The sequence below is a fragment of the Cibotium barometz genome, chromosome 31 (assembly GCF_041138505.1).
Source record: "Cibotium barometz isolate CiBa-2024 chromosome 31, ASM4113850v1, whole genome shotgun sequence".
Lineage (NCBI taxonomy): Eukaryota > Viridiplantae > Streptophyta > Polypodiopsida > Cyatheales > Cibotiaceae > Cibotium > Cibotium barometz.
In genome coordinates this window covers 530123-556580 of record NC_141076.1, presented here as the reverse complement: position 1 = coordinate 556580, position 26458 = coordinate 530123, and the positions used below count along the sequence as shown (strand labels likewise).

General features: G+C 44.5%; 1 protein-coding gene across 2 annotated transcripts; it reads right to left on the bottom strand.

The window, feature by feature from the left end:
- Positions 1–3544: 3544 nt before the first annotated feature.
- Positions 3545–23982, bottom strand: LOC147620360 (nodulation receptor kinase-like). 2 transcript variants are annotated; one of them, XR_015269919.1, is made up of 9 exons: positions 23752–23982; positions 20645–20840; positions 20330–20556; positions 5395–5515; positions 5243–5311; positions 4950–5142; positions 4696–4828; positions 4159–4615; positions 3545–3954 (listed from the first exon to the last, which is right to left on the bottom strand). XR_015269919.1 is itself a non-coding variant. In XM_086824608.1 (8 exons), the coding sequence occupies exons 2-8, from the start codon at positions 20835–20837 to the stop codon at positions 4259–4261; spliced, it is 1293 nt and encodes a 430-aa protein (XP_086680734.1). In that variant the 5' UTR covers positions 20838–20840; positions 23752–23982; the 3' UTR covers positions 3545–4258. The 2 variants fall into 2 exon arrangements, 1 of the variants encoding a protein (XP_086680734.1); XM_086824608.1 differs by having other exon boundaries at positions 3545–4615.
- Positions 23983–26458: the final 2476 nt, after the last annotated feature.

The following is a 26458-nucleotide window of genomic DNA, read 5'->3' as shown; positions in this document are numbered from 1 at the left end:
GGATAATAAGGTGATGATTTTCGATGGACTACTAAGAATCCAACAAGTAAATGATCACTCACCTCATTAATAAAATGTGAGCCGCGATCACTAACTAATTCTAATGGGTAGCTGAATCTCGAGCTAATTTTCTCATATAAGAATTTTGTTGTTGTTCGTGCATCAGCTCGATTCGAGGCTCTAGCTTCTTCCCATTTGGTGAGATACTCCATGGCCATGATCACATATCAAGCTTGTGATGGATGTGCCGCTGGACTAATAGGTCCAACAAAGTCTACCCCCCATTTTTTGAAGGATTGTCTTACAATAATAGGGGTGAGTGGCATCTTGTCCCTTTGTTGTGGGATAGCAAATCGTTAACATTCTTTGCACCTTTTGACAAATTCTATGGCGTCTCGGAACAACGTAGGCCACCATAATCTTGCTTAAAGTACCTTGCAATCCGTGATCTCTCCAAGAAAATGTCCTCCTACTATCCCTGAATGAGCTTCAGCCAATATCGTGGTGAACGAACTCATCTTCTCTCATACATTGATAAGGTGCAGCAAGCTTGATAATCTGCCACATTTTATCTTTATTCAAGGGTGTTTCCGGAAAACCATAAGCTAGATAATCATATATCTCTTCGCTCCATTCGGGTACCATGTCTAGTTGAACAAACAAGCATCTAGGAGGTCATCATGTTACTGATTCCCCATTTGGAATTCTTGACATGTGATTGGCTAAGACATGCTATGTCCCTTTCCTTACCGTAACTATAAAGTCGAAATCCAATAGTAATAGCAACCAGCGTGTGATTCTTCTCGTGGTGCAAGGCTTATTCACCAAGTATAATAAGGCTTGATGGTCCACGAAGAATACAAATTTGTTCATACATGCCATACCCACTTACATCCTAGCCTCCATCCCTCCATGATACCTATGCATAAAAGAACTCTAGCATTGACAACACGTTATTCTTCTTTGCCTTAATACCAAGATGCATCCAAATGCCTTAGTACCAAGATGCATCCAAATGCTACCATGACCCTTAGTAATGCCTCCATGCATACATAGCATCAATGTCTCCATGCCAACCTATGTTAAGAAAAGAAAGGGGGATCCCTATGCTCATGAGATAAGAAAAGGGACCTTAGGTGTCCAAAATTCCATCATAATGTTCACAAACTTTTTAAGGCATAAAATTTTACATTTTTGACATATCAAAAATGAACTCAGAAGGCCCCAAAATGGTATAAGGCATAAAATTTTACATTTTTGACATCAGGAATGAACTTAGAAGGCCCCAAAATGGTACAAACAAAATTCCATCATAATGTTCACAAACTTTTTAAGGCATAAGATTTTCCATTTTTGACATCAGAAATGAACTCAGAAGGCCCCAAAATGGTACAAACAACTCTAAATACACCTATGTTTTTTATGACTTTTTTGGACCTCTTTTTTTCAAAAAAAATGGGGGGTGGGGGGGAGTCTGGGAGCACCTAGATAATTAGCGCTAGCATCAATTACCCAGGTGTTCTTAGAACCCCTCTTTTTTTAAAATAAGGTCCAAAAAAGTAGTCAAAACATAAGCGTATTTACAATTGTATCTACCATTTTTGGCCCTCTAAGATGTCAAAAGTGTAAAATACTTCACCTAAAAAAAGTTGGCAACCTTTTGATGGGATCTAGCACCTAGAGTCGCTCTTCTTCTCTCATGCTCATAGGTAGCCCCCCTTTCTTTCCTTGCCATTGGGGCATAGAGGCATTGAGTCTATGGATGCATTGCTAAGGGTCATTGGTGAAAGTCATGGAGGCATTTTTGTATATTTGAATACATGTTCTCCATGATAGACTCTTTATGTGCATTGGTAGCATATGGAACCATATAGTGTGTGGATAGAGACATACATAGGGAATGAACATGGTGGGGTAACTGTTGTTAAGCTTTATGAAGCATCACCATCTCTCTCTTATCATCACAAGTGACTTCTCTTATCATCACAAGTGACTTCTCTATCTTCTCTCTATCTTGCACTCATTATATCACTACGAATAACTTACCTCTACTTGAGCTCAAGGTCAAGAAGACCTCGAACATGAATAGACTCAAGATATGGGTTGGATAAATGTTACAAGTAAGACTAAAAAAGATCTCTCTAAATAAGTTAATTTTGTGATGAAAAGTTTGTGTCTTAGTTGTGATTGGCCCTTGTTACCTTAAGGATTTGGGGTCTAGAGCGTCATTTTGCCGAGGAGTAGAGGTAGTGCTAGAGTCACTCTCCTAAAAGTATAAATGCCCTTGTTTTGCATCTTTTGAGGTGATGTAGCTTATTAGATGGAATTTGAAGGACATGGTAGAAGTGAACAACGATGTTACATTGTGACAACCAAAGTTGCAGGGTCATTAAAATAAAGCGAGTGTTCATACTCATTCTAACACGAAGCAAATTGGGGGAGAAAGTTGACCAATAACCCACCCGTTTGACAAACTTGAACGCCTCTAAGGGTTGGTACTTTCAGATTTTTGATGCATTAAATGCTACCAATAGTTTGGCTTCCTTGAGCGTTCCAAAAAGTGGTGCCTCAGCTCATCCTTCGTGCCGCTCTAGCCACTCAGTGTGAAATTTTCAAAAGATTTTCTGGCTATAGCCGCTATATGTTTGTGAGATATTTTGCTGGTGATCCCAAGTCGAGATGAGGTCATCTTTTTCTACTGATCCCCTGTCAAGATGAGGTCATCTACAAATGGAACAATGACCATATACTCCCCCTACTCATAAAAATTTACATCTAAAGGGCTACATAAGAGGCCAATACTCACAAAGGAAGCATCAATCCCTTGGTACCAAGCTCGAAAAGTACCTCTCTCATAACCTATAAAAATTGCTTTCTGAATCGGGAACCACAAACCAAGGTAGTTGTTCCACATATACCTCCTCGAGGTTCTCGTTGATGAGGAAAGAAGGATTTATTGGCATTCATAGTGCAATCAATAAATATTTGCCTTTTCATGTCAAGTTTCCGGTTGAGTGAGATCTCAAGGTACCTTTACAATAAAAAATCTTTCCAGAACACTAAGATTCCTACCTCACCTAGGCTTTGGATGCAATAGCTTCTGCAGTCCTGCCAAATTTATTTATTTGTGTAGGTTGTCTGCACATCTTCATATGCCTATGTCCTCACCGTCCTCTTCATCTTCTTGTACAGTTTCAATGTCACAAGGAAATAATAGTGTGATGGGAGTAAAATGAGCACCTACCATTCTTCATGACATATCTTGTTGTGGCTAAAGAGACCTTCATGATTTGGGCGGTTGCTCTAGGATGAGATGCATGTGTACATTCTTTTGCTCTTTCTCAGAGGTGAAAAAAGGGGAGACTTGTTTTGTTGCTAATTCACACCGTGTTTTTTTTTAAGCTAACTTTGCAAACCACCATAGTTCTATGTCTTTGTAGCATTCACACAATCCACATTACAAGTCAAACATAAAATTGAATCTCAGAAACCGAATTTTATATACTAACAAATGCACAATCAATTTCTTAATTGATGCAGGGAAAACTTCTCAATTTGTTTTATATTTAATATTATTTGAGAAAAATATACATCTTTTTCTTACTTCAGCACTACGTTGCTTGCACAATTCTAGTTATTACTGGAGGGTGGTGGGTACAAAAGTCAATACAACCATTAATCATGTACATTGAGCCACTCATACTCCATTAATAGACAGGACTGGAATTACTGTGGGTCACAAAAAACACGCACAGCTACTAGAGGATGTCCAGAGTCTCCAGGAAGATGTTATTTGACATAATGTGCATTGCTTTGGAGGCCAATGCACTTTGTGCTAATAAACTCACCTTCGAATATTCAAGGTCACAGGTGGCCACATGGTATCATTAACAAGGTAGTTTTTTTTACGCCCACATATAAGCAGGCCAGAAAAGCCTGGCCTCTGAGATCCAGCTGCAACAGAGGAAGAAATAAACACTTCTGAAGGAGGGCTCTGAACAGATTTGGAAAATTACAACTTGAACGGAAATAGCTTGACACCTTTACGCCTTTCATGCAGTAAATGTAGAAACTTCAGTGAAAATCTTCTCTCTCCTCATACACGCACAATCAGACAGCTCTACAGTGCAGACAGGCTCAGGAAAGCCAGTGACTCACCTTGCAACATTTGCATTTTTTTGAATTTGGAGACGTTTGGAGTATGGATTGGATAGCTCACAATCATCACGGCTGCTACTAATGAGGTGACTCAAGTATATCACCTTGGATCAGGTGATCCCATGGTCTCTGAGAATACTGGAGAAGGATCAAACTGGTAAAACAGGGGCATGGGTGGTGGAGGTTTGTTATTATGACTCTCACTTACAGAAAGCCGGGATGAAGCTAAGCTCTCAATAGACATGGAGGCCATGTACTGCGATGCATTATTTTCAATGATGAGGGCATCTTCCAGCTCTCTTATAATATCCTCCATGGTGGGTCTATGCTGACCCCTGGGCTCCACGCTCGTAAGAGCGATCTCCACTACTCTCCACATGGCCTCTGGCGTGTAGCTCATGCTTATGGCTGGATCTACAATGGCTTGAATGTTGGATTCTTGTATGTACTGCTTGGCCTGCATAAACCAGAATTAGACAGCTATCTTTGGCCAGCATAAGAGCAAATAAGCATGCATCTACGCCAACGAGGGCTTACCCATTCCACTAAACTCCATTCTGGCCGAGGCCTGTGAATGTTGATAGGCTCCCTCCCACATATTATTTCAAGGAGAACCACTCCAAAACTAAAAACATCACTTTTGACAGTGAGTTGCTGTGTGGAGTAATACCTGCACAAGCAGAGCATCATAAAAGTACCTGCTATGGTCAATGTTTACAATCACACAGCAAGAAACAAGTACTAGATTGATTTTTCCCAAGTCCCATCTACAGCAAAGCACCGCAACTTACTCTGGATCCAAATAACCAGTTGTGCCTCTGACCTCCAACGATACCGTGCTGTCCCCCTCTTGTGGAGCATATTTCGAGAATCCGAAATCTGCTACTTTGGCCACCATACTGTCATCCAAGAGAATGTTGCTTGACTTCACATCTCTATGTATAATGCACCTCACACCTGCAGCACTGTGAAGAAAATGCAAACCTGCGACCAAGGAAGGCACCATTGGAGACCATATAAGATTCACAGAAGAAACAAAACTACCACTATCTACCACTCTAGTATCTACATACTCAAATACTACCTCGAGCTGCCCCAACAGCTATGTTGAGCCTTGTTATCCAGTCTAAAGGCTTCCTGCGAGATGCTTCCCCTGCATTTGATAGTATGACTCGTGATCAACGAGCTGCTTGGACTCTCTTATGCAAGAAACTATGCTGAGTGATCATGTCTTACCATAAAGGCGATCCTGGAGTGACCCATTGGACATATATGGGTACACGAGTATTTGTTGCTCAGGACAAAAACCAATCAAGGGAACCAAATTCTGATGCCAGATCTCAGAGAGCAGAGTTAGCTGAAAGCAAAAGGATGTATCAGTTCGTAACGGTTAACCACCTGGTTGTGTTCTTTCAAAGGGAGAAGAAAGAATGAACAAAAGAATGTCTCAAGAGGGCCAAAATGGCCCATGAGGCCAAAAAAAGAACATCATGTATACAATCTGTAATAGGAGATGTCTAAAGCATCCCCTTGACGCTATTGCAACCAAACAAATGAAAAAATCCAATGACCTGTACTCTAGCAGATGCTAGAAAAGCAATGTGAAGTACTAGTGGGTTTTGGCCATATGCTCCTCTGCTAAGTCTGCAAGCTCACTCTCAAAGAGAAAGGTTCGCAAATCTGGCGCAGAATCTCATCTTTCCAAAGCCTAGATGGCAAATCCTCCATGTGTCCATGAAACATATCCACAATCCCTGAATGCCTTGGCTGGCTGTGTGGTTGGTGCCTCTTCTTTACTCTCTATAATCTCTTCTAGGTTATGGATGTGGCTCCAAAAATTGGCCAATCCTCAGTCTGCATGATGCTATGCGTCTCTAATAACTTGAAAAAACTCCCTTGTGGGTAAGCCTCAATCCAAGGGTCTATGCAAAGGTGTCATTTTCCCCCTCTCAATCTGTGTTGACCATGGGAAGGGGGCACACGAATGCAGGCACAGGGGGGGGTCTCCAGCTCAAGCGCGACTACTAGGATCAGCAGCATTATCCCTCGTTCTGAACCGACATGTTTTTAGCCCAACTCTCCTTCTTTCTTTCAAGGTCGGTGGACCAGCGGCTGTGTTGCAAACTGTCGAATGGCAGATGTGTGGATAGTTGTTGTGAGCTGTGAGGTGAGGGTGGAGAGGGGTGCAGATGAGTCTACATCCAAGAGAAGACTGTAGAGCTAATCTGCATAGATAAGATCACAATCATGGGTGAAATGGATCTGGGTGTAGTGTGAGATGAGCGATGCCTGTGGTGGGGTAGGTGGTGTGCAGATGAGGGTGAAGGCAAGGTAACTGTGGTCGGCACCAAGCGGGCATGGTGAGATGGTAAATTCAGGTATCAACGAGGCTAGTTCCAGTGATCCCATAAGATAATCAACTGTGCTGGAGCCCCCCTTATACGGAAAACTAGTAAGCCCTCCTGAAGCAGGCCACCGTGCCATCCCATTATAGATAGCAAGGTTGTGGCGTGAGTCAATATGTAGGAGGCATCTCCCATAGGAAGTGAAGTGATGTCCATCGTCCTCTGAGATCTGCTGTAGCTCTGTGACATCCTCGTCTCTCACCTGTGACCTGATAGGGTCATCAAAATTATACATCTATATCTGCTCACTCTTGGTCCTAGCATTGAAGTCCCCCCCAAGTAAGAGGACCTCGCTTAGTACCAAGAAGCCAGTGATATCCTTAGACAGAGCTATGTATGGAGACTCCCCCCGGTACTATGGGGCATATTGTGAAGAATCCAGGACGAAACAGCATATCGCCACAAAGATGCATCTTGAGGCTGTAATCTGGAACCGAACCCACATGTAGCAGGCCTCCTCATCCCTCCTAATTATTCTAACCATGGGCTGTAAGTGTGTCCTGAATAAAACCGCTACTCCTCCTGATCCCCTCACCCATCCTGCTGTTCGGGTCTCTCCCCAGTAAGCTGACTCCCACTGGTATCCCGATACATGTGGTAGTCCACTCTCCTGGCTCTACTGCGTCTCTATGTAGAAAATGATGTTGGGTCCTCTGAAAGTCTCCTTGAATCCCCCAAAGTCTGACCACAAAGTCCCGTTGCAGTTCCACACTGCCGTCCTTAGCTGTGTGGTTCCTATTTGGGACGTCTATATGTGATGATGACCTTGCCATGTCTAGACCCCATGTCCCTATTTGGGACGTCCATCTGTGTGATGATGGCCTTGCCATCTCTATAAACTGCCCACTTACCTGCCTTATAGGCTTCAAGCACCTGCGGCATGCTCATTTTCCTCAAGGATTAGCATGTACATGACATCCCCCCTGCTAAACTTGATGACGGGATTCCAACCTGACCTCGGATGACTGTCATCATCCCCTTGTCTCCTCATGAACTCCCAAACCTGTCATCCTTCCCTTCCTAGCAACCTTTTCACTGAAAACCCTGCCCGGTCTTTAAATCTGATGAAGATCTATGCACCTGTTCCACCTTGTCCCCTAGCCCTTCATGCCCTATCCCTGAACACTTTCTTTGGTCTTCTTTTACTGAGTATTGAGTCTAGCGCTCTCACTCCACCCCTTGGAGGATCATCCTCCCTTGGAACCGTTGCCTGAAAGCCTTTCCTGGTATGCCCCAAGTGGCATCTGACTCACGGGATTGCCGTTCCCCTTGGGTCTTGTGGAACACCATATTAGCATTGCTGAACTTGATACTAATACAATGTTGCCTGGTCACCACACCACCAAAAGATCAAGACACGGGCAATGGTTTCATCCATGTGCAATGTAGTAAGCAGGGGTGGGACTGTGGACATAAGCAGCAACAATATCATAGAACCAGCCTAAGGCTCTGATACCAATGTCACATGCGGAAGCTCTAGGAGTCTTCTTTCATCCCTAAACACCTTCTTGGAACATGCTGATGCAAAACACAATCACAAGATGGAGAGATGTCACGTGCACGCCCGTGCCATGACTAATCTTCGGCATGAACTATCTTAATCCTTGATTAGTGCAGTAGCATCAGAGTCATCATCTACATCTACATCTTCATCAGAATTAGCATCAACATCATCGTCAGCATCAGAACCATCATCTTCATCCGCATTAGAACCAACAACATGGTCTACAAGTTCAGTTGTTCTCAACCCCCTACCCTGGGTAGATGACTATTGTTGGGGCTTTGGGGAAGACTATACCTACTCGGGCTTACCTCCATTCAACATCAATTAAAGATTCTGAGCGAGGGTCAGTGCCTGTGTATAAGTCTGAGGCTCAAATTCCTCACTGGTTACCTAATGGTTCTGTCTAAACCTCAAATGAACTACTTGAGCTTATCTTCTTCCGATATGCCCAACCTTGGCAGTTGTAATGACCTTGTTGGAATAGGTCAAAAAACCACCCTAAGTGAGTTTGTAAAACTCACTCAAGATTGGTCATGTATTGTGGTGGAAGAAAACGGGCTTTGAGGTCAGCCACGAAGGTGTTCCGATGAAAACGGAATTGGCCTGTGATGGGGTCTATGTGAAGTTGTGACCAATGCCATCACCAAGTAACAGCTTCCCCAGTGAGTTGGGGTGCTACTACATGGACTTTATCTTGTGGATCTGTAATTTTAGCTAAAGGAAAATGTGCTTCAAATTGATGAATAAATTGAGTAACTACAGCATGATCACACTTACCATCATACTTACTAAAATTTGGAGAGGTTCGTATGACAGTGGTGGTAGAGGCAATGGAGGACAAGGAATTCGGAGCCTGCTGAGGGAGAGCCACCAGAATCTGTGCCATCGTTTGCCGATGCTAGATTTGCACAGTCTCCCAGTCGAGTCTTTGCTGGAACTCTCGGTCGGCTTTCTCTCTGTAGCATTGGTCTTCCTCATATGTTGCATGCGCGGAAGCCTTGCTGTACTGATCCACAGCCCGGAGCATGATTAAGAACATTGATGCTAATTACCATATGATTAAGACAGAGAAGAGAGAAGAAGAGAGAGATTGAGTGTCAGGTTTTCTTTATTACTATGGTACAAAAAGGTAACTAATTTGCTTATACATGATTTAGGGCTTTGGTCAGCCCCAAGGGGTTGACCCTTAGCCCTTCTAGATATCTTCTATTAATGCTAGAGATGGATGAGATGCTGAATTATGACTTGCTTTATGCTGAAATTGATGGGCTGCTTATATATATGGATGGGTACCAGTCGGCCAGCTATTGCAACCTGTCGGCCTGTTTGTCTGGACAAATAAACATGAATATGATGCGCTTTGCTCTGCTTGATGCCCGACACCTTCTGGCCATACTTTGCTGCTGCTGACAGGCAACTAGGTCCCCCATTGGCTGCCGACAGCAGGCTGAAGCCCCCCTATTGGCTGCCGACAGGGTTCCCAACCCTTTGGTCAATGATGACCATGCTGATGATGGTGATTATGCTGCTGAACCTGATAATGCTGATCCTGATGCTGTAGACCATGCTGCTGGTTCTAATGCGGATGAAGATGATGGTTCTGATGCTGAAGATGATGTTGATGCTAATGCTGATGCAGATGTTGATGATGACTCTGATGCTACTGCTCTAATCAGGGATTAAGACAGTTCATGCCGAAGATTAGCCATGGCACGGGCATGCAGGTGACATTCCCTTCTTCTAAACTTGATGATGGGGTGGACACTATGTCATCCTTCCTCCCTAGACTTGACCGCGGTTAGGGAAGCCACACGCAAATATGAGGAAGACCAACGCCATAGAGAGAGAGAGCCGACTGAGAGTTCTAGCAAAGACTGGACTCGGAGGCTACGCAAATCCAACGTCAGCAAACGATGGCACAGATTCTCGTGGCTCTCCCTCAACAAGCTCCGAATTCATCGTTCTCCACCGCCCCTACCACCACCGTCATACGAACCTCTCCAAATTTTAGTAAGTATGATGGTAAGTGTGATCATGCTGCAATTACTCAATTTATTCATCAATTTGAAGCACATTTTCCTTTAGCTAAAATTACAGATCCACAAGATAAAGTCCATGTAGCAGCACCCCAACTCACTAGGGAAGCTGTTACTTGGTGACAGCATTGGTCACAACTTCACAAAGACTTTGAATTCAGTACCACCGGTATTTGATGATAAGCATGAGGGTGAGAGGCTAAGGGAAAGACAAAGGCTCGCATCCGTGCCTATGGCACTACAAAGGGACAGCATTTCATCATCCTCTTTGACATGGGCAGTTACGAGGATGCCATCTCTCAGCAATTGGCTACCAAGATGAGCTGCACCTTGGTTCCTTATCATCTAAATGTTGACGGGTTCACCCCTAGTCTACATACACACATCACTCATAAAGCTCAGCAATTTGAGTTTCGGGTTCAGCGGGCCACATTCCAGTGGGATTTCCTCGGGATCCAGTGGTTTAGACAGTATGCACCCATTCCTGATTGGAGGCAGGACACTTTCACCATCATTGAAGGCTTTCCTTAGCTTCTCAAGGATTGGAGCATTCTTGCCATTCCACTCATTTCCCACATTCAAGCAACCCGCCGCCCAACAAGCCATCCGAAAGGAGCAGAGTGTGCGTTACTATATGTCCGCTCTAAGTCTAATACAGTTCAAGTAGCACCCGTAGGGGAGCAGCGGATGGTTGGTCTTTTGTCTCAATACAACAACATCATGCTGCAAGACGACCTCCCACCCAATCTCCCACCCAGTAGATCTGAGGACCATCGCATAGAGTTGGTTCTTGGTTCAAAATCTCCAAGCAAGTTCCCCTACTACCTTTCTAAAGCATTGGAGAGCGAGCTGGAGTAGCAGTTAGCCCAACTACTCTGGTCTGGACTCTCCATGCCCAGAATAGAGTATATCCTCGAACGACTCAATAGTGCAAAAAAAAATTCTAAGATAGATCTTAAGAGTGGCTACCATCGGGTTCAAATCTTCGAGGCCAACATTCCAAAAATGGCCTTTAGGACCGAGCGTGGCCACTACGAATTTGTGGTGATGCCCTTTGGCCTCACCAATGCACCAGCAACGTTCAACAAAATGATGTCTCGGGTTTTTTGGGATCTCATTGTTGGCAAATGCGTCTTCATCTTCTTAGATGACATTCTTATCTTCTCAGGGACTGCAGAGCAATATGAGCAAGATGTGGCACATGTTTTGCTACTCTTACAGAACAATGAGTTGTTTATCAATGCCAAGAAGAGTGAGTTTGGAGTATAGGAACTCCATTACCTGGGATACATCATCAGTTCATCACGTATTAGGCTCGACCCTAAAAAGGTACAGGCCATTCTCAATTGGGATGGTCCCACTACAGCCCAGGAACTTCGCTCATTTATGGGTCTTCGTCAGGCCTACAGCACCTACATGGACAAGTTTTATGACCTTGCAACACCCACTTGCGTAAAGACTCGTCGTTAGAAAGTGTCCATTAACAGGCAAGGCTCTAGCGGCATTCCAAGCAATGAAGAAAGTTGCCTCTGAGTCACCAGTTTTGAAGGTGGCATCATGGGATGATCCTTTCGAGGTGATTACCGATGCTAGTAACTTTGCCATTGGAGTTGTTCTACACCAAGATGGTAGGCCCGTGGCTTATTATAGCAACAAATTGAATAACGCCGAAAAGAATTATTCAGTGTCTGACAAAGAGCTCTTGGGGGTGATGACAGCTCTTAAGCATTAGAAGCACTTCCTTTACAGGAGGGACTTCATTGTTAAGACAGATCACCAGGCACTTAAATGGTTGCAAACCATGCCCAGTGCCCAATGGAGTGACAGGCAATCCAGGTGGAATCAATTATTCCAACAATTTGGGGGAATGATTGAATACGTCCCGAGCAAAAATAACCCCGTTGCCGATGCTCTTAGTCAAAAGGATACTATTCAGACATTGGATGATTGCAAGAGTCCACTATGCTAGAAATTCAAGGAAAAGCCTTGGACAATATAAAGACACAGTATCCGGATTCGGAAGAGTTCGGGACTCAATACCAGTTGGCCCTCAATTTAGAACTAGGCCACTACAGTATACAGGATGGTTGATTGTTTTTCAAGAGTACTCAAAGAAAAGCGCCGAGTCCTTCTCTACGATGCCCATGATTCTCTTGTTGGGGATCAGAGGCATCAACAATACCTTGGAGAAGTTAGAGAGGTCACTCTATTGGCCTAAGATACGATGGGATGTCTACCAGCATGTCCAGACTCCAATCATGCTAGATATGTCAAAAAGTGAAAGTTCCTCTACCAAACAGGTAGGGTTACTTCAGCCTTTGCCTATTCCTGAGGGACCCTTTCATGACATCAGTATGTACTTTGTAGGCCCTCTTCCCACCTCAATTGGATCTAGAAACACACAATGTATGGACTTTGTAGGCCCTCTTCCCACCTCAATTGGATCTAGAAACACACAATGTATGACAATTGTTGACAAATTCAGTAAGTTTTGCATGCTCATTCCATGCAAGCAGACCGCCTTAGCCGAGGACATAGCTCACTTGTTCATAACCCCATTGGTGGTTTGCCACACAGACTATCACATCAGATAGAGATCCAAAATTTACGTCCCATTTTTGGAGAGCATTGTTTGAAAATTTTGGGACTAAGTTTGCAATTACCCAGCGCATTCCATCCTCAAAAAGATGACCAAACAGAAATATACAATCAATTGGCCTTTGACATTCTCAAATCATATGGCCATGACCAGCAGTCAAAATGGGAACAATATCTTTCTTTGGTTCAAGCAATCCTAAACGATACTCACTCATCGAGTATTGGCCGGATGCCGTACATAGCCTATTGACATAACCCTAATCCTCGGCACCCAAGGGTTCAAAAACACTAAGAGAAGAAGCATAACATTGAGGTAACATTTGGTCGCCGGTTCTCATCTCTTTTGACAAGACAGGTGTCACCATCTCTTGAGGCCAATAAGACCACTGAGACATTCTCGGAAATCATGGAGCCGGTTAAGGAGCACCTTGCCAAAGCTCAAGAAGCATATACTTAGCAAGCCAATAAATCCACGCGAGATGTCAACTTTAAGGAAGGGGATTGGGTATATCTCCACATCATGAAACAACGGCTAAAGCAAGTGAACAAGTGTTGTCCCAAACTTTCATTCCAAAGTTTCAGCCCATTTCCAATCATTCAAAGTTAAGTGATGTCTCTTTAAAGTTAAAGTTGCCGGAAAGTTGGCCTATGCACAATGTCTTTCATGTTTCTTGGTTAAAGCCATATGTAGGTCCAACATTGCAGGATATATCAAAAGAGCAACAACCAGATGTGATAGACGAAGCTAAAGTCAAAGCCAAATCAAATCCTCCTCCACAAATAGAAGCATGGTTCTGATTGAAGAATACGACAGTTCTACACGAAGTTTAACGACCGCAGAACCCATGAAGCAGTTTGGCTGGATGAAGAGTCCTTTCAAGAGTACCCCCAATTGTTGGCGGACTACTTGGAATCCCTGAACCTGCTGCTAAGTTAAGCAGGGGGGAATGTCACATGCACCCTGCACTGGGGTACACAGTGACACACTGGCATGATCATCATTGCAACATTTGTACAGAATTAGCATTGTCGTACGCCGTGACCCCATTGTGAGCCCTCAATCCAAGGACATTCAGGCACGAGCTACATAGGTCAGTCTCTGAGCCTTAGAGGTCAGTCAGATGTCAGTCCTCTTAACCCACTTGGAGAAAGCATCATACAGAAGTATTTAGGTGTATGCCATAGCCTTAGTTACATGAATAGGCATTATTAGAGCATTGCACATAGAAAGGGGCCAGCCCCAAGGCAGCCCAACATGGGCTAGCCTTGCAAAAGGCATCCAAGCCTTTGCCTTAGCCCATGTGGCTTCGGGGGCCAGTCGGCCAACACCCGACCAACCCTACATGGCAGCGGACTGTGCATGTTTGCCAGTCGTGGGCTTTATCCACAGCCGACAAGGCGTTACCAGCACCCGACCAGGTTCTCATGCATCCGACTGGCATCATGCAGACGTGGGGAATATCCCTGCATGCCAACATCCCTTACAAGGAGCCAACTACAGCAAGAAGGTCATATAAAAGCATGGCCCCAGTGACCAGTCCCACATCAGTTATTCAAGTATTCAGCAGAAAGTCCAAAAGTTGGACACTATCCAATCGACTCCAGGCATGAAGGAAGCTCCTCTTCACATTCAGCCAACATATGTGCAGTCCTACAGCTATCTAGACTTGCATCAGTGGCCAAAAGAGTCTTTAGCACGGCCTCAAACTAGGTGGATACTCAGCCTACGTACGGTCTTCCTCGTCCTTGCGTTGGGCATTCATATTGCTTGTTTTCTCAAGCATTGTACAGCATTCTCCAAAAAATAATATAAGCAAATACTCCTGCTTGCAAGGGGGGGAGGGGGTGTTTGGGCTTCAGTGGATATTGGGACCCAATATTGTGTCATCTTCTACATTCTCATTCTCTCTCTCTATTCTCTGAATTGGATGCTAAAGATTCTCACCACATAAAGGTATAAAGAAGGCCATGTTGTGTGTTATCACGATCAAGCTCATTGCATGTAACATTGGTATAAGAGCATTCAGGCTCAGCCCACTAAGCTATGTCCCAAGGAAGGTGCACAGTTCCAACAACAAGAAGGATGCAGCAGGGTAGCAAATGGAGTGGTCTGCACAGGCGAAGCTAGAGGAAGCATTTCCTGAGAGTAGGCACACATACCCAGTACCTCGTTAAGCTATCAAATCATTTCCAAAGGCCTAGCAACAAGCATGATCAGTTCCAGTAGGTGACCCACCGCTGTGTCAAGGTTAAGGGAAAGCAGGCATGGGGACAGTAGTGAACAGATGCTCAGTTCTTCATCAAAGACTTGGAAGTGGAGATCAGGGGTGAAGGTGTTCAGACCAAAAAAATATTAGTTAGTTAAAATCAAAGTTTGCAGAAGTCAAAAGTTAGTAAGCAATAGTAGCAGTTCAAGGTCAAGTCCAAAAAGGATGACAGAGTGTCCACCCCGTCATCAAGTTTAGCAGAAGGGAATGTCACGTGCACACCTGTGCCATGGCTAATCTTCGGCATGAACTGTCTTAATCCCTAATTAGAGCAGTAGCATCAGAGTCATCATCAACATCTTCATCAGCATTAGCATCAACATCATCTTCAGCATCAAAACCATCATCTTCATCCGCATTAGAACCATGACGGTCTACAGCATCAGGATCAGCATTATCAGGTTCAACAGCATAATCACCATCATCAGCATGGTCTTCAATGCTCATCATTGACCAAAGGGTTGGGAACCCTGTCGGCAGCCAACAGGGGGGGTTCAGCCTGCTGTCAGCAGCCAATGGGGGACCTAGTTGCCTGTCAGTGCAGCAAAGTATGGCCAGAAGGTGTCGGGCATCAAGTAGAGCAAAGCGCATCATATTCATGTTTATTTGTCCAGACAGGCCGACAGGCTACAATAGCTTGCCGACTAGTACCCATCCACATACATAAGCATCCCATCAGTTTCAGCATAAAGCAAGTTATAATTCGGCATCTCATCCATCTCTAGCATTAATAGAAGATATCTAGAAGGGCTAAGGGTCAACCCCTTGGGGCTGACCAAAGCCCTAAATCATGTACAAGCAAATCAGTAACCTTTTTGTACCAACAAAACTTGACACTCCATCTCTCTCTTATTCTCTCTCCTCTGTGTGTTAATCATATGGTAAACCTAACACTCCATCTCTCTCTTCTTCTCTCTCCTCTGTGTCTTAATCATATGGTAATTAGCATCAATGTTCTTAATCATGCTCCGGGCTGTGGATCAGTACAGCAAGGCTTCCGCGCATGCAACAAGAGAAGAGAGAGAGAGAGCTGAGTTTCAGTATATTCATAATGTACAAAAAGGTAGTACAAGTCTAGCAAGCCATAGGCTGCCCCTTCAAAATGTTGAAGACCCTAGTCTAAACCTCTTCTAAGACCTATCAACCCCAACAAGGTAAGAGATAGCAACAATGAGCCAAGCACCTGCTATATATAGGCCTTGGAAGCTTCAGTGGACAAAAATCCCTTTTTGCTGCAACGGACACTTGATCCTTCTCTTTGTCTACTGGCCGGCCGACAGCCACCTGGTCCGTTCCACTGCATCTTCCCTACCAATACTAGCTGCAATTGTAGCATGCAATAGGTTGATCGTCGTAACACACAACAAAGCCTTCTTTATACCTGTGAGTCTGTGCAATTCCACTTAGAGAGAGAGTAGAAGAGTGAGAGAAAGCAGATAAGAGTCAACATAGTATTGGGTCCCAATTTGGCCCCCCCTCCAAGCAGGAGTATTTTCTTATATTTCTTTGGAGAACTTACAATGAAAATGAATAATGACTGAGAACTGCCAAATGCAAGGACGATGTAGAGTACAAGTGGCATGGCATCATCAAGCATTACTTAGGACATTTAAGTATTATTCAGGCATATATCAGCATGAGCATGTATATGGGGCTGTTTCGGCACCAACATCAGTACCTTAGTCTTCATGAGCATGTAAGGCATTTAGTTGCATCAGGTCGGGGCTGTTAGCACCAACCGACAGCACTTTATGACCAGCCGACAGCATGTTAGGACCAGCCGACAGCAGTTATGCATTTATGGTAGGTCGTGGGCATCTGGGAGCTGGCCAACTGCAGCACACTGGCCGACCAGCAGCCATGTTCACATATATATAGAAGCGCATCCATTCAGTCCATCATATCTCAGTTCAACAGCGCATTGATCATCCTCTCCTCAGCATTTCCTTCTTAGGCAACAAGGAGAGCATCAGTTCGCCATCAGTTCATCAGCGTTTCAGCATACAGAGAGCATCCCATCAGTTCATCAGCGTTTCAGCATACAGACCGCATCAGTTCCAAGCTTCTCTTCAGCGTTTCCTTCCCACAAGACAAGGGAAGACAGTGGGACAACAGTTCATCTAGCAAATAGTCATCAAATCAGCATATTCAGCACCATAGGTAGCATATTCAGCATATAGTTCATCATTCCTATCTCCTACATAGAGGGAAGCCGGCATTGAAGGGTGGACCTCAGCATTGGAGCAAGGAACAATCCTCATCATCAGCATTCAGCCCATCCCTCTCATCCCGAGAAGGATCTTCATCTAGGACAGCATCATAGATCTATTTAGATCTCATTGTAAACCCATTCATCTAATATAGATGCATTGCATTGACACTATTTGTCTATCTCTTAAGTATCATTAAGTGAAGTTTAGTTAGCCTAAGGTTGTGTTTACGACGGTCAATCTCTCACATGTCACAACACGGGTGATTCGGTTCTGTAGAGCTTTTAAAAGAAAAGTACGAGATAAGATTTCACATCAATATTTGGTGAAGTTCAAGAAGTATTCACCTATGGATTCGAAGTGGATGGAGGAGGGTACTTAGCAGATTCACCTATGGTTTAGCAACTTTATCTCGAAGCTTTTAGGTTGGAGCCTACCATGGAAAGTGCTCATTCAGGTTCAGCAGCACAGTGTGGGTCTGGAGCATTGCCTGATGCTCAAGAGGGGGGTTCCTTCGTTCCCTTGTCACAGACACACTCAGATGGGATCTAGGAGTCGCTTCGTGATCTCTTTATGGTTCACCCGAGGTACTCAGGGCTAAGAGTACATCTGCTTGCGGGACTTCTACTATATGTATACTAGTCACATGGTTTATGGTATCTTTTAACTTAGTTATGGTTGGATTCTGGAAAAAGATTGGAACGCTGATCTTTACATATGGAGTGGATGCTTGGTTTTTGATGACTTGTTTTGTGGTTATCTTTCTTTGTGGTCTTCCGTTTCAAGTTGGCAGAACTTGGACATTTTGGTTGCACTATGAAGTGCAATTGAGGACGATTGAATTCTTTCAAGACGGGGGTATGTCACCACAGTGCATGTTTTGCCTCAGTGGAAACCCTGACTCTAACCCTGACCCTAATTTTCAAGATTGTCAGATCTATTCGCGTCATCATGAAGAGCCCGTTGAGAGGAGCAATTTTGTCTCTTATAACATCTTCAAATTTAGAGTGGTTTGAGAGATTTTTAGAAGGATGACTTTTTGCATAAAAAGTCAATAAAGTTGCTTTTTAAAAGCAAGTTTCTTTTTTAAAAGTGCTTTTTAAAGCAAAACTTGAAGGCTAGAGAGGCTATCACTCTTGGATCTTGGACGTGTGTGTGTGCAGGAGCACTTTGGCTATTTGCTGTGAAGGTTTGGGCTGAAGTTGTAACGGCACTCACTTGTTGGTTTCAAGCACATGGACTACAGATGGACCGACTCCCTCCATTTCAATATGATCCAGATTCCCCATAAATTAGGCTTATACATGAGGATAGGAACTGGGTGATCCAATACGATCTACTTGGGCTATACACACGTAACACATGGATCACAATGGTAGGCCCACTGCCTACCAAGATGCAGTACTACAGAGAGCATTTCCTGATATTCATAGCAGATGGTTTCATACAGAGACAAAGTTATCTCAATGTCTTCATGTCCCATGCTATGAGGATAGCCATTGACCACCTTAGATTATCATCCCATAGACTGAGGATAGAAATTCGTAGAGTGGAGCGGATACCTAGAGAGGGCATGACATGTAGACTCTCTCACACAAGGGTTGAGTTCGAAGAGCACTATGTTTGCCAATGCCTAGTCTACTATAAGATCAAAGGGAGATTTCACTGTCGATTCAAAAAGGGCTTTGGACCCTTATCCCAAATCATGGAATACCCAGATCAAAGGTGCCTTGGACTCTTCCTACCGGAGCTCGGCCGACACAGAGAGTCACTACTCAAAGATCCTCGCCCCCAACACTCCTCTCAACTAACCATCACCAGTTTTTTCCAACCTAGAGGGGAAGGGCGGCACCAGAGCCCACCACAATGGATATGGGAGCCTATACCACAATGCTTCCTCACAACAGGCCCATGGGAGTCACATTAGATCAGGCATGCACACTCCAATGAGCTAGACACCCTCGTCCCGTCGAACCCCAGCCACCCCCAGCTCATCAGCCCCATATTCAAGAGATCTTGGCCCGGCCTCATCCTCACAGCAAACTATCGACATCTCTAGCCTTCTTGTATCACCCTTGACCGGCCTCATCCTCACAGCAGAATATCGACATCTCTAGCCTTCTTGTATCACCCTTGATGGACATTCTAGATGGGCCCTTGCCCGGCATATAGGGTTCATTGACTGTTTTTATTTCGGCTGTCCCATATCCCATCACTTATCGTATAGTAGGATCCAGATTTTTCATCTTGTATAATCTAAGAGTCTAAGATCTTAGCTTTCCTCCTTGACGAGATTTCATGGACACCATGTATACATCATTTTCTTCTTATACGCCCTTTGGGTCTTTCAAAGATGTTAATATAACTTTCTTTCTTTCTTTCTTTCTTTCAGTTGAGCTGATGATGGTGCTGGTACCTCTACGGTTCTTCAGCTGAATTATTGATAAGCCTAGGAGCTCTTTGTACATATCCAGAATCTCTTTGTTGATGAGCCTGTAGCTCTCTGTACGTATCTCAGACCTCTTTGCTGTCTTGATGATCTAGTATCACTTATCACTACATGATGGTTCATAGGTGAACTCAAGTTTGTAGAGAAATTTTCATGGCAGCTCTATAACCTGGTTCTTATAGTAACATATAAAACTACTACTCTCAAAAAAAAGTTTGCCAAAACTTAACAAAAGATAATGATGTAATCCTTCATGGAATAGTTTACCAAGAAAAAGAGTAGGCATATTGCCAACAAACAACTTGCTTTGATAGCTTTGACTCTAGGAGAATTAGTAGTTAGTACAATATATCCTTTTTCCCTTGGGTTTTACTCCTTTCTTGACACAATCGAGTCATAACCATGCATCCACAAGCAATGGCAATGATGTAATCCTTCATGGAATAGTTTACCAAGAAAAAGAGTAGGCATATTGCCAACAACCAACTTGCTTTGATAGCTTTGACTCTAGGAGAATTAGTAGTTAGTACAATCTATCCTTTTTCCCTTGGGTTTTACTCCTTTCTTGACACAATCGAGTCATAACCATGCATCCACAAGCAATGGCAATGCAATATTGACTTTACATTCGAGTTCAACTACGTCACCCTCATCTTCCCTTTATAAAGATGCAGCTACCTTGGACAGTGGACAAGTGTTCACCTCAGTTGTGAATTCACGCAGCCCTTGGATTGAAGTCGTTGAACGCACTTTCACGGCTATTGCTTGGCCATCTGGAAGCATTCCATGATAAACAGCACCAAATCCACCCTCCCCAATCCTCTTGTTAAAGCCATTTGTGGCTTCATTGAGCTCTAATAGAGAAAATTGGTGTATCTCCATGGATTTCAAACCTATGACCTGTGGTTCTAAGACCATCTTTGCAATATCTAAGATACATCAATAGGTAACAAAATAAGCACCAAATTCTTATTAATACAAACAATAACTTAACAATGATATATTTAGTCAGCTTACAAATGGGAGGTAACTTCATGGCTTCTTTTGCTTCAAAAGCACTTTGCCTTTTCTGTCTCCTATAAATGCAAAAGACTGTTACAATGAGTACGAAACAAAATAGTAATGCTGAGCCCCCCACAAAGATTCCCACTAGTAGCTTCAACCAATCCCGATTGGAAGGAACATCATTCATCATTACTGCATTAGCCATAACCTGGAAACAAAGTAACAGCAGCCTCTGTCAGATTAGCACTTCTGTTGAATTCATAGCACTTAAATTAGAAAACCATTAGGTCTAGACTTATTCCATTATTTTTATAGGCAGGCTGTGGTTGTTTAAGTGTAGAATACAAGATTTTATATATGCTTCCTTCAGAACACATGCTCTTCTCAAAGCTGGACTGTCAGGGTTACTTCCAACAGAAAGAACCATTGCCAAGGTAATGACTCTAGCATTGGGGACCAAGAACTTGAGGAAGAATGCTTGCAACATGCAAGCCTGGTTAAAGTCATAATTAAAAGGAAACACTCTTCAACAAATCTAGCACATAGTGTCAAAGTCTTAATAAAAAGGAAACAATCTTCAGCAATTCTAGCTTACGGTGTGCTCCCCTAAATGTATAGCATGAAATGATAATTTAAGATTGTGAATTACTAGTTGCAACAATAAACACACTACTAACATTGATAAAATGCTTTATCCTACTGCAGATGTGAAAAGGATACGACAGTAAAATTGGAGGAAAAGAGGGTACATTAAAAACACACAACTCCATATCTATTGTCACATGTACTCAAATGCATGTGCCATGATTACAAAGGCCATGTATGGGGTAAAGTAGGTGAGAGAGAGACAATTGAGAGCCCTATTTGATCAAGGTACAAGGTCATTGAGTGATCAATCACGTAGAGTCGCAGACATGCTTGTGATGAGATAACCAATCCCTAGGGGCATTGACCTATGAGAAAGGGCGGAGAACAAAAGAACACCACGTGGCAGAAGCCGGACACTAGTGTTAGAGCCAGATTTGGAACTGTCTGGGAAACCTTAGACCAGCCAAAGCAGCCTTGTCCAAGCACCTAGGCACTGTGATCCACACTATATCCATGTTGGTTGGTTGTATGTATGTATGTATGTGCATGTGTATGCATGTTGATTGGTTGTATGTATGTATGTATGTGTGTCATAGTTACCGCGGAACGGGAACGTTCCGGAAACGTCGGATGCTAGAACGGGAGCGGGAACGAGAACGGGAGCGGATCGGGAACGCCGCGGAACGCCACGTCATATGACATGTCAGCATATGACACAAAAAAATGTAACTTTTTGTATACGGATAGCCAAATATGCTTCCTAATATTTGCTCCCCCAAGACATGAACATACATTTCTACAAGCAAAACACACCCCCCCCCCCCCAAAAAAAAAAAAAAAAAAATTGCGGAACGTTCCGACGTTCCGGGAACGTGCCTTCGCCCGGAACGGCGTTCCGGCGTTCCAGGAAGGCGGAACGACGTTCCGTGGTAACTATGATGTGTGTTTGTATATGCATGTTGGTTGGTCGGTTGTAAGTATGTAAGTAGGTAGGTTAAGTATGTAAGTAGGTAGGTTAAGTATGCATGCCTTTACCAGCCCACCTATGGCAAATCCGGCAAGGACGCCAGCCTCAAGGGAAACAACACCAGCACCACAAGGACAAGGACTGACGAACTATTAAGGCCAAAGACCAAATAGTGGCCTTAATGCATATGACGATGGTACACATGGAAAACTTGCCCTGAGCAGACGATTGGTAATCCCCAACAAATGCAGCGCATGGAAGCCCAACTATGGCAAGTCTTTGCTGCAATCCGACAAGGACGACAGCCACAAGGGACACAACACCAGCAGCACAAGGACAAGGACCGTGACAACCCACGAACTATTAAGGCCATAGTTGGAAAGTACAGTTCTAGCAGGGCATGTCTTAAGCAGCATTCCCAGCCAAGCAGTTGGTTGGTTCTAATCCAATTTTTCAGTAGGGCACAATGGAGTTGTTGCTAGCATTGGTAGTTTCCTTCGTCCTTTTTGGCAACCCAACAGTACATATCAGGGGATGTGTCTTCGCCCCAAGAGGACATATCTGCGGATGTGTCTTCAACCCAGAAGTCTTGGCAATGGATGTCACTTTCCACAACCCCAAAGCCGAAGTTGGTAAGGCCCTAGCTGCAAAATTTTCTTCCATGAAAGTTCATTTTCTTAAGTATGCTCCACAGAAAGTGGCTGGATGTCCTTGTGTCTCCTCCTCATTATCTCCCTCTCTAACTCAGCTTTGCCCAACATTGGCATCAAAGGATAGTTTTCTTCTTATGCATGTCATGTATCCTTCGTACTCATAGCTCAACTCTGGAGTATGAGCTGACACGTTGATCTAGCTCATGGAATTCTTGAGTGCATGTGGTGACATATGAATCTCCAAATTTCCAGGCATCTAGATAAAACCCATCTACAATGACTATGGAGAAATGATCCCAATACTGGCGAAAAGCAACAGCAACCAGCCCCAAAAGTGACTCAAAACTAGTAGCAAAGTGGATAAATTCTTCAGTGCCTGCAAATCAGCAAAGCATACTCTCAAATTTCAAGGAGAAGGCATTGCCTTTGCTCTGTTTCTGGCCTGGTATGGCACTGAGAGCATAGAGAGGTAGCTCAATCTCAGCATTACAACTTACATCATATCGGCAAAGAAAATGCTCCGCAAGAACGTGGATTCAGCCATCCACAGTTTGGGTGTACCTGTAAATACCCTTACTAAATGGGTTAAATTATGACACCATTGGAAGGGAAGGTAACAATTCTTGTTTTGTGGGGGGCGCATCATAAAATTGCATACTCTGGCCATTCCAAGCTTACGACTTCACTGTGTTGGTGACCACAATGTTGTCCGCAAGGGGAAAAACACTTGCATGTACTGGGCGGGAGAGCTCTCAAGTGAAATCTGGCCGTACAAAATAAGGGCGAAAGCCTTGCTGAATCGCACCCGCTAAATGGCCAATTTCTCCTTTAAACATGTTAGATCTCAAAGCTTCAGATCCTTTGACAACGTATTGGCCCGAGAGCGAAGGTGCGGGGAGAGATTTACATACCAATTCTTCTCATGCCAGGAAGCCGGGGTTGCTAAGATGATGCAGAGCAGCAGCTGCTGCTGCTGCTTCGCATCGATTCTCCTTTTCTGACGTTTGGAGAGAGAGACTCAGGCGACTGCTCTGCTTCTCTCCCTTCTTCAGTGAAAAAATCACAATGGTGTCAAGGCTTCCCTTCGTTTTTTTGGTTTGGCCTGCCTTTGGAGAAACAGGTCTGCGTGGCATTTCCGAGTCTTAAGGTAAATTTATAAAATTTAAAAAAAAAGAAACGTTAAATTATGTCGTTCCTTTCACTTAAATTGCCGTCATGGCTATGATATTGAAAAACCTCCCACACGGTTCGCACATGTTCTCTTTTGCTGAGTTCTCCAACACTTTTTTGGGGCACATGCAAGCGGGTCACAGCACCAAAGCATCTATACAGGATTAAGGGAGAGTGGCCCTCCCTCCACGTGGGCAAAGGAGGGGGGCCTATTTCAAAATACTCCCTCCTCCTTGCAAGCGTGACGTTCACGCTTGCATTTGAAAATACCCACTCACGTCACGCTTGCATTTGAAAATACCCGGGTCCAATCAATTCTAGTCGCCTGCTGTTCCACGCCTGCTATTCGCCTCGACCTCCACACGGTGCAGGTACGTTTCTAAGGTTCCCTCCACGTGCATTGTCTGCTTTTACTCCGTGTCCATTGTCTGCTTTTACTGCAAGACGTCTTTCATGTCGGGACTGCGATACAGAGAAACGTAGGTGGTGTTAGTGAGGATGGAGAGGTCACATGCAGTTCTGTGTAAGGCCATCGACAAGTATAGCCAATCATATGTATAGTGTATGCACATGAGGGAAGGCAAAAATACAAAGATGAGAGGGACTGATAAAAAAACAAGATGACCTACATCTGCACGAATTTGTTTCAGCTTTTCTGCTCGCCATTCTGGATCCCACCATCTCTGTTGGCCACCTCCTCTCCCTCCTTCACCACCTCGGCCGCCTCCTCTCCCGCCACCGCCTCTGCCTCTTCCACCCTGTCGGTTTGGACCTCCCCCTCCTCCTCGCATGGCCATGGAGAACGCTTTTGACAGCTGACTCCTATGTTGCACCACTGAAACAGGGGATGGAACCAGAGGAGCAAAGAGACACCAAGATCTACCAAGCACAACTATGTTGAGCTGCAATCTGCATGGGTAAAAGGACAATTACGTCAAAAATCTACAACCTGCAGCAACAACTAGGCAATCTGCAAGTGACAGCAAGCCACAATTAGGTCAAAATACGCAAGAGGATTCCTCATAGCGTCAAAAACGCCCTAGAATATACATGCAACACAGAGAGAGAGGAAAGAGAGCAAACAGTGGCGTGTTGGCGCTGTGTTTGCTCTACTTGGACCCCATCGATGATACGCTTGTCGCCCACGTCGTAAGGGTGTCGCCCACGTCGTAAGGGTGTCGTAAGGGTGCAGCGTCGGGTTGCAGCACATGTCCATAGCCCGCATCTGGGCGAGTTCTTCATGGCGTTGATGAGATGGAAGACGGAGCCGCCCACAGCCCCCATGGCCTCTTCCAACAACAAAAACAACTCCTCTGTTTGCATGCAACAACAGCTCCTCTGTGTTGCATGCAAACAGATTGTGAAGGTGGTGATTGTGAAGGTGCTTACATGAGAGTGGGGAGGCACGAAGGGCGGGTAGGGAGGCAGGGAGGGGCGCTGCTATGGAGGAGAGAAGAGAAAAAGGTTGAAAGAGACATTCTCTATGAGGACTTGGTCTTTGAGTGAGTCCACAGAGCTGTGAAATGCTGAGAGCTAGCTTTCTGGACTGACTCAAAGACCAAGTCCTCAAAGACAAAACACAAAACCAGAAACACAAGCCGACTCCAAGCCTGGACGTAGAGGCGGCAGAGAGAGAGAGAGAGAGAGAGAGAGAGAGAGAGAGAGAGAGAGAGAGAGAGAGAGAGAGAGAGAGAGGGAGGGAGAGGGAGGGAGGGAGGGAGGGAGATGATGCATGCATGTCCACCACGGCGCCCAGAAACAGTGAGAAGCTCTCTGTAAACCGACTCCAAGCCTGCAGCCAGCCTGGACGTAGATTCCACCAACGCGCCCAGAAACACTGAGAAGCTGCAAGCCGCCTCCAAGCCTCAACGTAGCCCAGAAATGCTGAGAGCTTTGCCCAGAAACGCTGAGAAGCTCTCTGCGTTTACGTGCAAGAAGCCGACTCCAAGCCTCTGTGCAAGAAGCCGACTCCAAGCCTCTGTGTAAAGGCGAAAGAGAGAGAGAGAGAGGGAGGGAGAGGGAGGCAGGGAGGCAGGGAGATGATGCATGCATGGCATGTTTCTCCACGTGGCGTAGAGGCGGTAGAGAGAGAGAGAGAGAGAGAGAGAGAGGGGAGATGATGCATGCATGGCATGTTTCTCCACGTGGCGTAGAGGCGGTAGAGAGAGAGAGAGAGAGAGAGAGAGAGAGGGGGAGATGATGCATGCATGCGTTGACGTGGTAGAGAGAGAGAGAGAGTAAAATGATTTAAAATAAAAAGTGATTTATCTCTCTCTCTCTCTCTACGTCAATCCCCACGCGTTCACGTGGTAGAGAGAGAGAGAGAGAGAGAGAGAGAGAGAGAGAGAGAGAGAGAGAGAGTAAAATGATTTAAAATAAAAAGTGATTTATCTCTCTCTCTCTCTCTCTCTCTCTCTCTCTCTCTCTCTCTCTCTCTCTCTCTACCGC

Excerpts from the sequence above, each read along its gene's own strand:
- LOC147620360 (XM_086824608.1), bottom strand. The coding sequence starts at position 20,837 with ATGGCTAATGCAGTAATGATGAATGATGTTCCTTCCAATCGGGATTGG. Across the intron at positions 20,557-20,644 it reads CATGAAGTTACCTCCCATTT|ATATTGCAAAGATGGTCTTA; the intron begins GTAAGCTGACTA and ends GATGTATCTTAG. Across the intron at positions 4,829-4,949 it reads ACTGGTTATTTGGATCCAGA|GTATTACTCCACACAGCAAC; the intron begins GTAAGTTGCGGT and ends CTGCTTGTGCAG.